This window comes from Nylanderia fulva, unplaced genomic scaffold (genome assembly GCF_048542155.1).
Source record: "Nylanderia fulva isolate GAGA-0341 unplaced genomic scaffold, ASM4854215v1 Scaffold1, whole genome shotgun sequence".
Lineage (NCBI taxonomy): Eukaryota > Metazoa > Arthropoda > Insecta > Hymenoptera > Formicidae > Nylanderia > Nylanderia fulva.
Window position 1 is genome coordinate 2,740,049 of NW_028189192.1, and position 16,134 is coordinate 2,756,182.

Consider the following 16,134-nt stretch of genomic DNA (forward strand, 5'->3'; position numbering starts at 1 on the left):
GTATTAATCATCCTCGTGGACCGCCGTCCTCTTTTCAATATAACTTGAGCCAAGAGCGTCGTTACTCAAATTCAATGCGATTAAAACGAACAGGATGTATCGCCGATCAAATAACTCGCTTCGACAATATACTTCGAGTCTTTTGAAAAGCGGGAGACGACGTGAAAAAGACAGTAGCCATTCCGCAGTCATTAATCGTAAATCTTTTCAGAGTCGAAAGTGCCATCTTTTTAACGTGACCTACCAATCATTTTTATCGTGAGAACTGCCGAGTGGTATTGTTGTTTATCATCCGTTTTTATCCGACGTGACGTCCCTCGATCAAAGTTTAAAAAAAATAATACTTTAGTTCGAAGGACGGCTGAAACTCTCGTCGCGAGAGAAAACCTTTACGCGACGACAGAAATAACTTGACAGCCACGTGTAGGTCCTGAAAAATCCAAAGGCGAGTCTCAAACTTTCGAAATCGCGAAACCGAAAAATCTCAATCTCGAGGGAGAGACTCAAGAGAGAGAGATTCCGGCAAAAAGATTTATACAGATCGTGACACGTTCGCGCGAACAGATTGGCTTATTATACCGCACGGAGAGAACGGCTCGTAAATTTCCCGATAGACCACGAGAAGAAAAGGAGGAGAGAGAGAAAGAGATCCTGAGGAACAGCTTCAGACCTTCGCGAGAGATAGCGTGTAAAACTTTAACGCTCTCGCGGTTTTTCGCGGCGCTGATGCTTTCTGAAGATGAAGCTTTGATCGGCCGTAGCTTCCGGTGCAGGGCCCCGGGATACGATCGGTCTCGAAAAAAAAAATAGCTTCGTCGGATCTTATCGGATTACCTGCACCGAAGTCGGATGCAGAGAGATAGTCGATCGCGATTTGCTAGAGAGAAAAATGTTGAACACTGGAGGATGAAAGAGAAAGAGAGAAGGAGGGATGTGGGTTGGAGGATCAGCAGCGGCAACGTAATGGAAGGTTATGGTAATGTTCTCAGTCTCGGCACTCACCGTTAGTTCCGAGGCCGTGCTATCAAAGGGGGATAGAAACTACCCCTAGGAGTAGTTATTTCACCTCTTGAAAGCGGCTTCGGGGCAAGTGCATAGTCGCGGTAACGATCCCGGACTGCCACAGCAATCTTGCAGCAGCGGAATGCCCGCGTTGAGGATCGCAACATTCTGGAGCGATGCTCGCTTCATCATTTGTTAGACTGCTTTAAGTAGCCGGCAGCTACGCGAGAATAAGATATGAGCGAAACCGTTCGCGTGAAAAAGCGACAAAATCTTCCTCCTCGTCCGATTATAATAAATAATAATTATTATTGATGAAGGAGGAGAAAAAATGGGAGGAAATGATACGCGGAATGAAAAATTAAAATACTTCCAATTACTTTTCATCCTTTTTTTATATGTTCATTAAAATCCCATTTGAAATATTTAGTTGGTTTTATAAATCACAGAAATTAATGTTTCAAATATGTTGTATTTCTCGTCACATAGAGATTTTAAATAACTGATTAACATTATTTCTTTTATGAATATAGAGAGTATAAATTAGTTCAATATTACATATTTTTATGAATTTAAATTCTACTAATTTTTTTTATATTTCTTAAATTCGTTTTTGTTTCACGTTTTATGAAAAATTATAGTTATTTTTATAAATTATCGTATATTATTTCAACTAAATATGTTCTGTTTTTTTTTTTCATTTATTATTCTTGCGGAAAATACATTTTCAAATAATATTTTATTTAAACGAAACAATTTAAATAATTCATTTTAATAGTTCATTTTTAATTATATTTATTGAAAAATGGGTATAAATTTTGAAAAAAAGGAATAAGAACAATAAAAAAAAATAATCACTACGATGATTAAATAAAATTTATTACTTTACATTTTTTCTCATTTAAGTACATCTATCTATAATAAATATAAAAATGCAAAACAACAATGAATTTTTTAAAATCTTATCATTTATATAATTCGAAAATTGTACGAGCTGAAAACGCGCAACAGTTGAGACACCCTGTATATTATCGAGCCTGTGTTAAGATGAAGGCAGCCACCCGTTACTTCTCTTCGGGTTTCTATTGTACGAGTTACGATAACAATAATTAGGATTATTATTTCACGGTGGGAGTTTCAAACGAGAACGGTAGTTTTCGGGTTGGAAAACTTTCCCTCTCTCGGTCTCTTCTCTAAAGATCTTTCTTTGGCGGCTTAAAGGACGGCTTTAATCGAGCCTCTTCCAGGCCGCTCGCAGATGGTGACTTTATTATCGACATTCAGTTAATTAAGTCCCTCTAAGCGGCGGGGAAAGAGCAGATCCTTTCGTCTCTCCATCGAAATCTTCGGTACTGGAACGAAAATGTCTATCCTTCTTCGTTACAATGACGTTTCGTTAAACAAAAGCTAATTTTATTGAAAAATATAGAGAGAAAGAGTGTACATAAGTTACGTTGGCAGTTGTCAGTAAAATATTATTTTATTCATTTAATATACATTCATTTGCATCCATAACTGTTGCGCGTAATTCAATTCGCATAAATCTCTAATTTATATATATCTTATTTATATAACGCGAATACTGCGAAATATAATTAATTTTCCGCAAGAATGATGGAAATTTAAAATTAACACGCGACTCAGTCAGTGCGCTACAATTCTAATATGACCGTAATATTGTAATTTTAATTAGGAGAACTGATTAATATACACGTCATACATATATAATGTATATACATAAGTAAATATTTAGGAACGTACATACGGTTGCTCATTTCGATATAAATGCACGCGACTCGGTCGTTCAGATAATTCGCAGCTAAAATAAGATGATGTGACGACTGTAACTTCGTTATTAATTTATGCTGCATTCTCGGGAGCGACGTCGATGAGCGACGGAATATAACGTGGAAAATAACATTAAATCTTTGCGAATAAGAGTCGAGAGATTTATCTCCAATCCGCGACGTTGTTTATTGCGAGAAAGAGACGAAATATTATTCCCTGGCATATATAATTAGTTAACGCGCGCAATTCATTCGCTGAACGATGTACCGGATAGATCTCGACTTTCCGACTTTCGCTCGTTCGCTTTTACATCTTCAGCGTTTTATTTTTGCTTCCTGATAAGCGACGAATGAAAATTAGGTTTCGCGGAGGCTTTGATGAGATTCCCAGGAATCTCCCGATATATCGCGGAAGACGCATGGTTCCGATAAAAAGGATTGCATCGGGAGAAGAAGGCGATCTCGAGAATTATTTGGGAGAAAAAGGGAGAAAAATTGGAGGAAGAGAGCGAGGAACGAATTTATGTTTCGCACGCATAGGAATTTATGGGCCGCTAATTGAAGGGTGGAATCGGCATCGCGGGAGAAAAAAAGGCGGGAAACGAAGATAGGAGAATGCGATAGAAAGGAGGGTTGAGGAGCAACTTTTTGGATTAATTTTCGGATAAAACAGGCCGGTCACACGCCACCTTTACGGCGGATTCGATGGGATGGGCAGCCGTCGGTTAACGTTTGTCAGGCTAATTAATTAACGGCTTTGGAAAACTTTCGTCTCTTCCTTTCCCCCTTTTTTCATCCGATGTTGAAATTAATCCTTTTCCCCTTTTAAGAAAGCGCGACGGTCTTTCGAATATTATTCGTCCTGAAGAGACGTCACAACGATCCGATGTAAATGGATTGCCGAGCCATTTCATTTTATGCTTCTAGTTTCTGTTAAAATAATTCCGACAGTGAGAAGTCGACTCGTTCATATATATTTACTGCGAATTATTTATACAAGCGCGAAATTCGGACGACTCTCTCTCTCTCTCTCTCTCTCTCTCTCTTTACTCATTTTAATTACCTTCGCGTTCGAGATTATTTAAACCATCTTTTAATAAACTTTTGGTCTCTGTGTCGATTGATTCGATTTTTATTCCAATTATTAATTCCGATATATGTATCTTCCTTTTTTTTCTGCAAATCATTTTGCAGCGCATTTACAGTTGGAAACTGCAATATTTTAGGTTTAGACCTCGTCAACTCCGGAAACCGCTTCGAATCCGTGCGGAAACTCGACTAAACCGCGAACGTACGATGCGAACTTCGATAAAATCGCTCGTAAAATTATTAGTAGATACGGTCGACGGTAGTTTCCGCCGATGGTTCGCGACGATGTCCCGATCTACTTTACGTAGCAATTAAACGAATATATATATACGTACGGCGGAACGAAATGCTACCGAATTATGCATGAAAGCTCGCGTTTTATCAAAAATAGAAGCAAAACGATAGTTAAGAATATTAGTTGAAAAATGAGACCGAGGTAAAATACATTTGTAGCATTCATAATTAATTCATAATTAGCGTTCCTTTTTTAAAAGAATTTAAATGTGAAAGATATCTGAGAATTGAAAGGGTTTTTTTTATTTGTAATTTTTAAAGTGATACTTAAATACTTTATTAATTATAAATATTGAAAATGAATTTTATCTTGCTCTTAAATAATTTTAAAAGTAGGTATCCTGAAAACTACAAAGTACAAATTGATTTTCAATATGTTTTCTGAAATATTTCTATCTGTTGAACATATACAATATAAAAACATGATCAAACACAGAATCAAAATAAGCTCTCGCGTTTAGAAGAAAAATGCTCGAGTTATTTCTTCCGAATTGTTGCGATTATCATTCGTCGCTGCAGAACTGTATTCGTGTTTTGTAGCTTGGTTTTATATCTCGCTTTTATATCCCTTCTCAGCGTGTCGTACTTCTTCAGGTCGAAACATTGCGCGGTTAAATACAACATCTTCTAAGTATAGCTTATATCCGCGATTGCGTTTTCCTTCTTGAAACCTCGCTTTGCGAGTCTATATTTGTCTTCTGCTTGTTTATCGGTTATTCCGAATTGCTTTTATCGAATGTCTCTATTAAAGATGTTGTATACCGCTTCGTGAAAAGTGCTACCTGCATCGAAGCCATGTGTATTCTTTACAGCAATCTCGCGTTTGAAATTTGTTTGAAATGGCTTTCGATAAAAGCTAATAACAATCGTTGCGCTCGCTGCGCAGCAAAATAATCGAGATACAATTCTACGTCTTCAATTCGATCACGGTTAAAGTTGATGTTCTCGTATCCGCTATATAATAATAATAATTTATTGGATGTACATTAATGCAGTAAAAATTGATCGTCTTTAAATGGATTTATTTGCAAATGTGCCTTTATTTGCTACAACTATTAATAAATTAACTCGTTTATTTACATCCGGAGAATCGAATTATCCCAGCACTTCTGCGCGAATACTAGGAAGCGAAGACGATTTGCTCTGTCGACGTCGCGGTGGAAATTTCGTTAGGATGCTCGGGGGAAGAGAAGTTATTTTTACGAAGTCAGATTTAGGAGCCTCGTCGGGCGCCGCGCTTTAATCTACATCGAAATTCTAATGTGGCGCGTTTCTTTAGCATTTTATGCTAATGCCCCGTCGCGTCGTACTCCTTAAAGTTCACTTTGACAGCTTTACCGGCAGCGGCAGCTGATGAAAACGGCGACGGTAACGCCAGACGCATTTCGCACGTGCGAAGGATAGGAGGAACGAACGTGAAATGCTTTGTCATGTTTTTTACATGATTCAGCTCTTAAAGTAATTGCGAAATTTACCGAAAAAAATATTCGCAGCAAAATAAGTTTTATTTTCTTTAGCAAAGTTTCGCGCTTCTATACATGAATATTGATTCAAATTGTTTTCAAAAAAAAAAAACAAGGAATATAATTAAGTATTAAAATGATTAAATGTTAAATAAAAGTAGAGATGAGTAATTTTAAAAATTAAAATAAAATATACTTTATTTAAATATGCGGTTATCGAGCGATTGCTGTAGAAAAGTCGCGTGATTCCTGTTGCTGAACAACTTCTTTTTTCCGCAATCTTCCAGTTCAATATTAGGACCGAACGTACCGGGTGTTTCACTCGGGTGAGAGACTCGGAAAGACACGACTTCTTTTAATAACCCAGCAGCGCCATCGTTCATTATACGGCTCTCACTTACAAAGTATAATGTCTCCTCGTTTTTACGCTCAGTATGCGTCCGATTTTAATACTCTTGCATCTATTTTCGTTTGCCCGCCCGCATTTCTCTTTGTTGTTTTCTCCCTACGCTCGCTTTTTCTGCTTCTCTCTCTCTCTCTCTCTCTCTCACTTCAAAGAAATCATTTTCCATTCCGCTTCATCACGCTCAGCAGACAAGCCGAGACAGAATTTTCATGATCTGTTTCTTATCGTGTGAAGAAGAAGCATCGTGTCATCGAAGTCGTAAGGTTTTTCATAATGTATTCTTTAAATCGTCGAATTTCACTATTCAAAGGCACACAACAACTTTCTATACAAATAAATATATTATAATTTTTAAATTACAAAATATAAAATTATATACTATTATTTAAAATACATACTTTTCAGTTTGCAAACACTGCAAACGATTTATTATATATATATAAAATGATTATCATTACTTTTGCCAGTAAATAAATCACTCGTTATAAAAGCAAACCTTGAATGATCTGCTTACACGCGAGGTCCTGAAAATACAATGGAACCAATTAAGTTTCTCTACTTTCGACAAAGATTACCTCACTTGGAATGGAATTTACGCGTTTGTGGAACTTGAGCAATTTGTATCTTCAGGGTAAAACTTATCGGGCGACACATTTATTGTATGAACACGCGATCGATTCGTTCGTTCAAAGCGCTTAATTTCGTTTCCGTTTTCGTTCTTTGTTACAGAATTCGAATAACCAGGTTGCGATTCCCGGCCAGAATCAGGTAGCCAGCGCCGGCGATACCCAGGGCGGACCCAACACGGTTCTTCGAGTCATCGTGGAGCACATGCTTTATCCGATCACCCTCGACATACTTTATCAGGTAAGCACGCAACGGATCACCCGGTACACAACATTGCCAGGCCGACCCATTTATTATTTCTTTCAGTTTTATATTGAAAGCGGTCGAGTACTGAATGCAGTATCGCGTGTAATGCGACGATGAATTATATACATATTCAAATATGTACGTGTGCAGAAAGAGTGTTGGAAGAGAGCGAAATGGAAATTTTTCATGACTCTCTCCGCACGTGGCGGAGTGCTTACGACATTTTTTGGAAAATTTTTTACTCTCGATCAGATTTAAAAACTGGGGCTTATTGCATCGTAAATAAAGAAGGAAAAAAGGAACTTGTGAAAAAGATTTTTGCGCACGTATACACAAACCCCACGGGTTCGCGTGTTACAAACGTGGAGAAAGTATATGCCCTTAATTTCCGGGGGATGCCGAAAGGGCTCTCTAACGTAATTTAACTTCGACGGGAGAGGGATGCCGAAAAATGTCGCGCAGAGTTGAATTAGTTGAATTTCGCAGACAATCCCGCGGTCGTTAACTCGCTCGCGGATATTTGATCAACGTTTACAAGTCGGGCGTGAATTCCGCTTGATTAATCCGCTAGAGTTGTGGCCGCGGCCGGAAGTTACATCGCGTTTTACATATTGAGTGCTTGCTTGTCGTCTGCGAGCGCGCTCGACTGCGGGCGACTGTTTGCGCAGTTTTAAAATTGAATATACCGGCCCGGTCGTTCCGCCGAGATAACTGAATTCTAAATAATTGATTGTTAAAGTTATAGAATAATCTCCTTTTGCCTCGCGCGGCCATCGCGAATCGCCGCGATACATTTTACACGACACTTGTAAGACGCTAATTGCACTCGCGGCGGAATTGACATTTCGCTTCGTTATCGAAAATGCGCTCGAGGGTTGATACAGGAAATTGCAGCGATTTTTAAATGTCAGGTTAATAAATTTTATGGAAATTTTCATGTACAATCGAATTTTTACTAAAAATCAGTAAATGTTACTCACACGCGCGCACGAAAAAAGCGTGAAGAGATAATTGAGTTTTCGATATTACAGATTGACAATAAAATTAATGTAGGTTTTTTATTTTTGTATAGAGAACCTTCAATTTTACAATTTGTAAAAGTAATACTTTTTAATCGAAAATTAAAAGAAAAACACAATTAAATTTATCGTAATTGGCGATTTTGATCAATATATTTTTGCACGGAATTTTCGTGTTCATGAAAACAAAATTTGTTTTCATAAAAAAGATGTGTTAATACGCACTGTTTCTCTTTTGGTAAGAAAACAAAGGGACAAAGATCATTGGTCATCATTAAGGAAGGGTGAGTCTATCCCCAAGGATTCATAATAAAGGATAACCGTGCTTCCGATCCGAGTTGAGTGGCATACATTTTTAAATATCCTCAATAACATTTCTCGAATAATATTCTCCATGATGGTATACATACATGATAATGTCTTTTTCCCCTTTTTCATAAATACGTGAAAATAGGTTGCCTTTGCGTTCTCGAAAAAGTAATAACATCACCCTTACATGGGTATTGATAAAAAAGATGACATCCAATATCGAATAAAATTTTCTATTAATTTTGTTTGCACACTTACATCTTACACACACTAATTATTATATAATATTAATGATATAACGTCGATATAACGAAAGATTTAAATTGATGAAAGTATATACGCTCGATGAATGTCAAATCGTAGCGCATCGGAATAATCGATTTCTCTCGTTTCCGGTTGCTTAAAAAAACCATCGAGAAAAAAGACACACGCAATTTGCAAACCATAGTTATTCAAATAGCGAAAATATCTATAGGATTTGCGCCGCACCATCGAGTCCATCTCGATACAAAGGCTCTTTGCTTTTCTCCGAATGTCCCGGAGGAATTGCAAATGTGAGTGGCGTGTGAGGAAACTATCTTTAACACTATCGATTTACCCGGATGCGCGCGGGTACACAGAGGGTGGCGCTTTTTTTTTTTGTTTTTTTTTATGTTTTTTCTCGAACGTGTGCGGAATCAGGTCGGAGCGAAGAGAGCATCGGCGACGAGATGGCAGAGCCGTGCTAAGCCGATAATGGACCGGGCGGAAAACATTCCCGGATTACGAATCGACGATTGGCCGGTTATATGTGTTCGGTTGCGTAAGCAGGCTTACACGATGGTTCCGGCTACCGTGGAACTGGATTTGTGTCCGCGACTTGTAATCAGCTCGAAAGATTAACTCGCGTCGAAGCCAGCCCACGTGAGGTCTGTCGTGGTCGGACAGATTCTTCAATACCCGTTCCCGGAGATATGCTATATATGTTATACATATACAGATTATATAAATAAGTACGAAAGATTTTAGATGATTCTTTGTCGAAAATTAAGAGGGGTTTCTTATATAAGCATATCCCTCCCTGAGGAGTTCAAAATGAAATTTTTATTTTTTTCTCAAATTTCAGACAAATTAGAAACATGAAACTTGGTGGATATTTTTCGTTTAAATTTGAAAAAAAATAAAAAGTTAATTTTTAACTTCTAAGGGAGGAATATAAGAGTATTTATAAGAAAGCCCCCTTAATTTTCGATAAAGAATCATCTTTCAAAATTGTTTACACTTATTCAGATTCACCCTGCATATATCACATGATTTGTGTCGTAAAGAAAATCCCGTTGTACGAACTGACATTTATTTATCTCGAAAGATAGCCGGGGAATGAGAACCGTTTCACGTAAGAATGTCGAATGCGAAAAGACATCGATCGAGGAGAAATTCGTATATATTCGCGTTCTCGATTGCAATATCTAGAGCGAGAAAAAATTCTAGGCGACGTCTCGTCGTTAAAAATTTTTAACGCCGAATCAATCGTATAAATTGTCTTATTTAAATCTTGCGAGCTGAATTATTCAACGATTGATTATAGCTTCTGTTCTTGACGAAATGTCACCGACGTCTCTCAAAGTTTTAACGCGAACAAATTGATCGGAAACATATATACGCGCGCGCTTCACCGAAGTCTGACGAAAGATTGACCTGTTCTACTGCGCGTGTAATCCGATAGGTCGCTCTCTCGAGGAAAACGGACAAATGCTTCTTTCTCAAGAGGGATTAAGTATATTGCCTTGAAATCCCGTGTCCGCTTTCGAAGCGACTACGATATACTAAATAGATTTCTCGTGGCTAGTTCTTTCATAAATAAATAAATTGCGCATGTGTATAGTTACATTTTATATTTCCGAAGAGTGCGCAATTGGGATTGAGATATTTCAAGATATTTAAACAGCACATATATTGCGAGAGGACTCAACTTTATTATTCACTTCTTTCTTAAGCCGAGAGAAGGCCACTCTTTCGAGGAAAAGAAAAAGAATATCCCTGCGTCTCCCCGGATTTCTCTCGACTTTGCTGAAACAATTGTAAAACGTGGTTTCCCCCGGTTCTCGCGGTCCCGGAACTTCGATTGTTTCTTCCGGTTGAATTGAATCTTAACTTTGTTCTTTATTTGTTCCTCGGTTTGTCTGTTGCTCCGGCCGCGACCTCTTCACGCGATTAACCGACAGCCTCCGGCGGCGAAGCCAATTTACGTGGCGGCGGTATTTTTTCCACCCCATCTTTTCTCCTCCCGATATTTAACTTTACGGTCTCCCGAGCCGAGCCGAGGCCGCGAAAAGTCCGTCCTCGCGGGGTAGAAACTTTCCTTCGCGGGAAGGAAGGGTTGCGTCCCGAGAGGGTTGTGCGAGAAAGGGGTGCAAGTGTTCAGGTGCGCCACTCCCGGCGAAAACTTTGTAATCCAGCCGATGCTATTAGTCGGCGTCCCTGCGCCGGAAAATTCTTAATGATCCGTGAGCTCGAGGAGAAAGATTGTAAAAAAAGAATTAGAGCTCCCTTTGTGTCAAGTTTTTCCCGATCGCGAAAGCTCAACGTTAGCTTGAATTAAGATATATAGCAACTTTCAACAAATTGTTTTACACAATAGGATCAGTCGAGTTATTTAACCAGCGTAATATATTATCTCTTATATCCAAAGGAATTAAATATTGTTAGAATAAAATATTGATATTTTTTTTTGTGAAAAATAAAAATATTTTTGCTAGTCAATCGTCGATACGGAGAATTTATTTTCGTAGTAAAATTGCGCTTCTCTTATATGAAATGAAAGAAAAGAGATTACATAGAGGCGTCTTATAAATCCGATTACATGGCCGATGGAGCCATAAAACGATGGCGAATCGAGTCGTTTTCTCCGTGATAATTTCTACTCGGTATTTTTCCATCACGTTGCACGGAATGCACCCTCCGAGTGCATCGCGCATTCCTTCCCCAGACTTCCATTTGCGAAACCCCCGTGTCCGAGAGCGGACCAAAGCTCAGGAGTATAAAAAATCGTAACGTTCCGCGGAACGTAAAAAAAAAAAAAAAAAAAAGAGAGAGACGGCGAGCATTTAACATTTATGTCTCGATTAAATGGCTCGGGAACTTTGTCGAGCTCGACGATAAATTGTTACTAGGGGCCCGGGTTGTGCCACCTGGGACGCAGAACTAAGTCTCCCCTTATTAAGGCCCGCGTTGATCTGAAACAACGACACTGAAGGAAAGGTGATTTCGCAAAATGCAACTTTCCATTCATTTTATTCTTTTTCTTAGAATCTCCGGTAATTTAATAAAGGTTATTTAAAAATTACACCTGCGTGAGGTTTTCTTCTTTAATATTATTCTCTCTAATATACGGGCGAAAAAATCTCTTTTTAACATGTAAATGTAAGATAAGTGTAGACATATAAAACACGTAATAGTACATTTTATACATATATATATTTTGTGGCGAGAATTTTTTCATCTTACATCAACGTGACGTTGAAAGGACAAATTTGATATACATCAAAATAAATTTTTCCTACTACTAAAAAATCAACAAGGCTTTATATATAAATTACTATTAGAGTATACATAATAAAAATTACTCTGATGAATTTTACAAATGGAGCGTCTCTCTCTCTCATCTAAATTTCATATTCAGTGAAATGTTTTCTCTATACAAGTTTGCGCGCATGTAACATTTTTCGAACTGAAAACCGTGGCTATTAGAGGATTATCGGAGTTATCCTGTATGTTTCGCGAGGGGAGATGACGAGAATCGAAATGGCAAAACTGACGAGGGGGATCGTAAATTAATCACTCGACGATGGTAGTTTGGCGATGTGATCTCGATGAGAGACGACGACGACGGCGAAGGAACTCGAAGAACGGTGACTCGAAGAAAACCGGGGAGAGAGCGTGAAAGTGGGCGATGAAAGAGGGATGGGAAGGAGAGAGAGGCTGCTGGAAGTTAGCGCACACAGAGGAAAACATTAATCACTTGCCTCCTCGTACTGTATGATTAATGGCCGTTGGCAACCGTCTAATGTCTCGGTTCGATCGTTCCAGTTGTTCGTTCGAGTACAAACAAGCTTCGAGTGTTTTATGCGTGTATGCCTCGAAATGTGCAATTAAAATTGTTAACATTGAACAGGTCTAAGGCTTTTTCTTCCACTTTTTTTCAACCGAACGTAAAGAAAGTATATATGTCTCTTTTTTATTACTTTAGCTAATATTAACCTTGCAACTTGTAAGAGAAGTATACTTTACATAACTTTGAAAATCAATCTCAAAAGCAAATAGAAAAATTATTATTTATTTATTTACTTAGTACACGAGAAGGACTTCCCTTTAATATACAGAAAGAAACTATAACTTAATTAACAATAGAGTCTCAGTAGAGATCGTTTAAATGAAGCTATGGAAGAAATCAACCCGGTTGAGAGGTTTGTGCCTCCCATATGAGGTGCGATAATATTCTTGATGAAAAAATGATCTTAAATAAAAGTTGATAATTCCGGGGTAAATAAATGTGAAAATTATTTTGCACATTTCGAGATTATAAATTTCTGTGTAGAGCGCTTCTTTACGAAACGTTGATAAACGATGAGGAAATTCGAGGTAATTGACAAAGTTTCGCGCGATGTTTATCTGAAATTTGCTCGATCCCATTATTCACGTAAACAGGGATTGTAGAAAAAGCGTTGTGGATTTCTTTTCTGCGATAAGTAAGGAGTATACGCGCAAAAGGAATTACCACAAGACGATTGTTTTCCCGATAGCGCGTCGTTATACTTTCTTGGCGGCGCAAAGATATTAAAAGTTATCCCGCTAATGGCGGACACGCCTATGATACAGTTTTTAAAAGCCTGCTCATGGCCGTATAGTCATGTCAGGATGCATTTGTAGCGATTAATAATGCAGCCGACATTAACAGTCCCAGCTTATATATCGCGCCAACCGTGTGCAAGTAATATGCACTCTAAAACCTTTTTATAGGACTCTCGTGAAATTTTCTCGCATACAGATTACATATGTACAAATGCAATTATTAATTATAGTCGTAACAAATAATAAGATGCAATTTAATTCGATACCAAAAACTGGCTATTCATTTATTGAAAATAAATTACACACTACGTTTCGACCCACATTGTGGTCCTTATACATAATTTGGCAAGCATAATTTTGCATCTTATTATTTGTCAAAATTTTATCACTGGCGATCAACAATTAATTGCGAAGATTTTTTTATAGTCGTAAGTTTTTTCAAGAAAATCAGATTTTTTTTTACATTTTTATTGTGGGGCTGTTGTTAAAAAAATCTGGAAATATAATACATTTTTTCTAACTTACGCGCATTATTAATTTAAAATAAAACTCGTCACAGAGATACGATTTCTTAAATTCAATTGATTCACATACACACATACACACCTTCCAATAAACATCCTCGCTCCGACAATCTCGAGGAAAGCGAGTCGGGGCCGAGAAAAATTGATCTCGCGCGTAACTATAATTGCGCAACTTCCGAACCGCAATCATTGCGGCGGCATTGCGCGCGGTACGAAACATATTTCCCGAAAGGGGAAAAATCTCTCCTCGGCGAGGGAAGAAGAAAGTTTCGCAGAAATCCCTATCCATTTCCCGCGCCGTCTCGAGCGAGAGGGATAAGTTCTCGAACCTTTTCGCCGTCAGACATCGGGCTCTCCCTCTTTTCTCACCCTCCCGAAGCCGTCACATCTAAATGAATAACGACGGATCGCCGCGACGCGACGCGGGAATTGCGTTTCTGCTATTGCGCGTTATTGCGTTACAGAAACCGCGGAGACACCCGCGGCCGGGCTCGATAATCGAGCACGCGAATTAATAACTGTTACATCAATCAATACGCCCGGTGGTAATGGGCAGCTTTCGCGGAATGGAATGGAATGGAACGATACGGAATGGAATGGATGGCAAGGGTGGAGTTTGGTCACCTGTAATCCCCGTGGCGCGAGGGAATCCCCGCGGGATGTATGAGCGATGGCCGTCGGCCAAAGGGTCGCGTTCGATTTAATAACGAGCCGATCCCGGGGTTCTCCTTCCTTCGTCCTGTCCCGGAGGGAGAGATTCAAGAAAATAATATACCAGCTTATATATATATATATATATATTTTGTGCTATTCTATGTACATCGCGTGTCGCAAATTGTGGGATTTATTTTCCGATCAATTTCTGCGGACACGATCTTTTTTCCTTTAACAGAGCGATTAAGGTTCTTCAGCTACTCTTTTATGTTTAACTATCTAGCTGCTATTTCATATATATATATAAAATACGTAAAATAAAATTTAATATGCATATATGAACGATTAAGGTTCTTCAGCTACTCTTTTATGTTTAACTATCTAGCTGCTATTTCATATATATATATATATATATATATATATGAAATACGTAAAATAAAATTTAATATGCATATATGAGACTTATAATGAGATATAAAATATTTTGGAGACCTCCAGTTAATGTTTTCTGCAATTAAACATCTTTTGAAAATATTGACGAAGAAAAAGCGACGTCGAATAATGCAAACATCGCTGTGTACATACGGAAGGTATATAAATGTTCAGAGTTATTGGGGGAGAAATTTGTCACGCTCGAAATACAATATAGAGAAATGTTTGCGGAAGAAAAGAACGATTCTCTCCGCTGAATCGTTCGCACGAAATATCGAATGAAACTGTTGCGCGAGCGATGCATTTCCGTTCATTCCTCGACTGCATCCCTGGTTTTCAGGTCAGTCTTTATCGATATTAATCTTCGCGATATTATAGGAGGCCATTCAGTTTTTAATATCGCTTACAAATTCAAGTTTGCGCGTTTTCTCTAAGAAGGTACATATAATTATAAGTGAAACGTATATAACTCGGTATAATCGCAAATTTCTCGTTAAGATCGCAATAAGATAACTTATCGATGAAAAAGGGAGATGTTATTTTCCTTTGAACGCGCGTTTTTATTGAAATTTCGTACATTTCTCCTGTTGCGCCGGTTCACGTTTCCCGAAACAAGTGTGGAATGTCAGAGACGCAAACGACGAACGCTGCACCGCGGTTCTATCAAATAGTGACGCGAATTGATTCGCATAGTCGACGTGCCTCGGCGAAATGGGGTTAAAGGGGGATCGCGTGGGTGAATTAACGTAAGCACTCTCGAAATAACGCGCGTCGGATATCTAGCTCCGAGTAGGATAGATGATCGTTCAATCTCGATACGCACGATCTTACCTTATTACAGAGATATTCATCGAGATATCTGTTTATTTTAATTGGCTGACACAGAGATCGTTGCTTGTTTATTATTATTATTTCTCTTCTATTATATTTAATATAATTTGTAACAGCTCTTTAGAAAATTTTAATCTACAAATAAGAAGGCAATAAGAGCTAGTTAAGTTCTATACTAGAATTATATTTGTGAAAAGATTTATAACATAAATTATTAAATATTATACAGAAGTAAATTCGTACGTTTCGGTTGTCTTTTTCAACGCGCTTCTTCAGCGCATCAATTAAAAATTAAAAGATTAGTAGAAATTAACAATAAATTATTTATCACTGTCATTATAATAAAAATATGCGGAGTCAAGTTATATGCTAACACCCGATATCAACGCATTTATAAAGCAAGAGCATTTTTAGTATATATTCTATTCCTCACAACGTTATTAATTAATTTATAGCAGTAATTAATTTTTTTAGTGCCCACGAAGATTCGCCCACTTTGATGATATACAAATCAATCGTTAGCAAAATATGAAATGAAGAGAGAGGGGGATACATAGAATATTAATGATACTTTTGCATAGAACACGTGTTGGCGATAGATAGAGAAGAGTTTGTGAATAT

General features: G+C 38.0%; 1 protein-coding gene across 11 annotated transcripts in view; it reads left to right on the top strand.

Moving 5' to 3' along the window:
* Positions 1-16,134, top strand: part of heph (polypyrimidine tract-binding protein 1 heph) — a 386,169-nt gene that overhangs the window by 336,532 nt on the left and 33,503 nt on the right. For all 11 annotated transcript variants that reach the window (XM_085490344.1, XM_085490352.1, XM_085490358.1 and 8 more), the window contains one exon: positions 6,771-6,908. In XM_085490344.1, the coding sequence (XP_085346470.1) occupies positions 6,771-6,908 (138 nt within the window). The remainder of the gene's footprint in view (positions 1-6,770; positions 6,909-16,134) is intronic.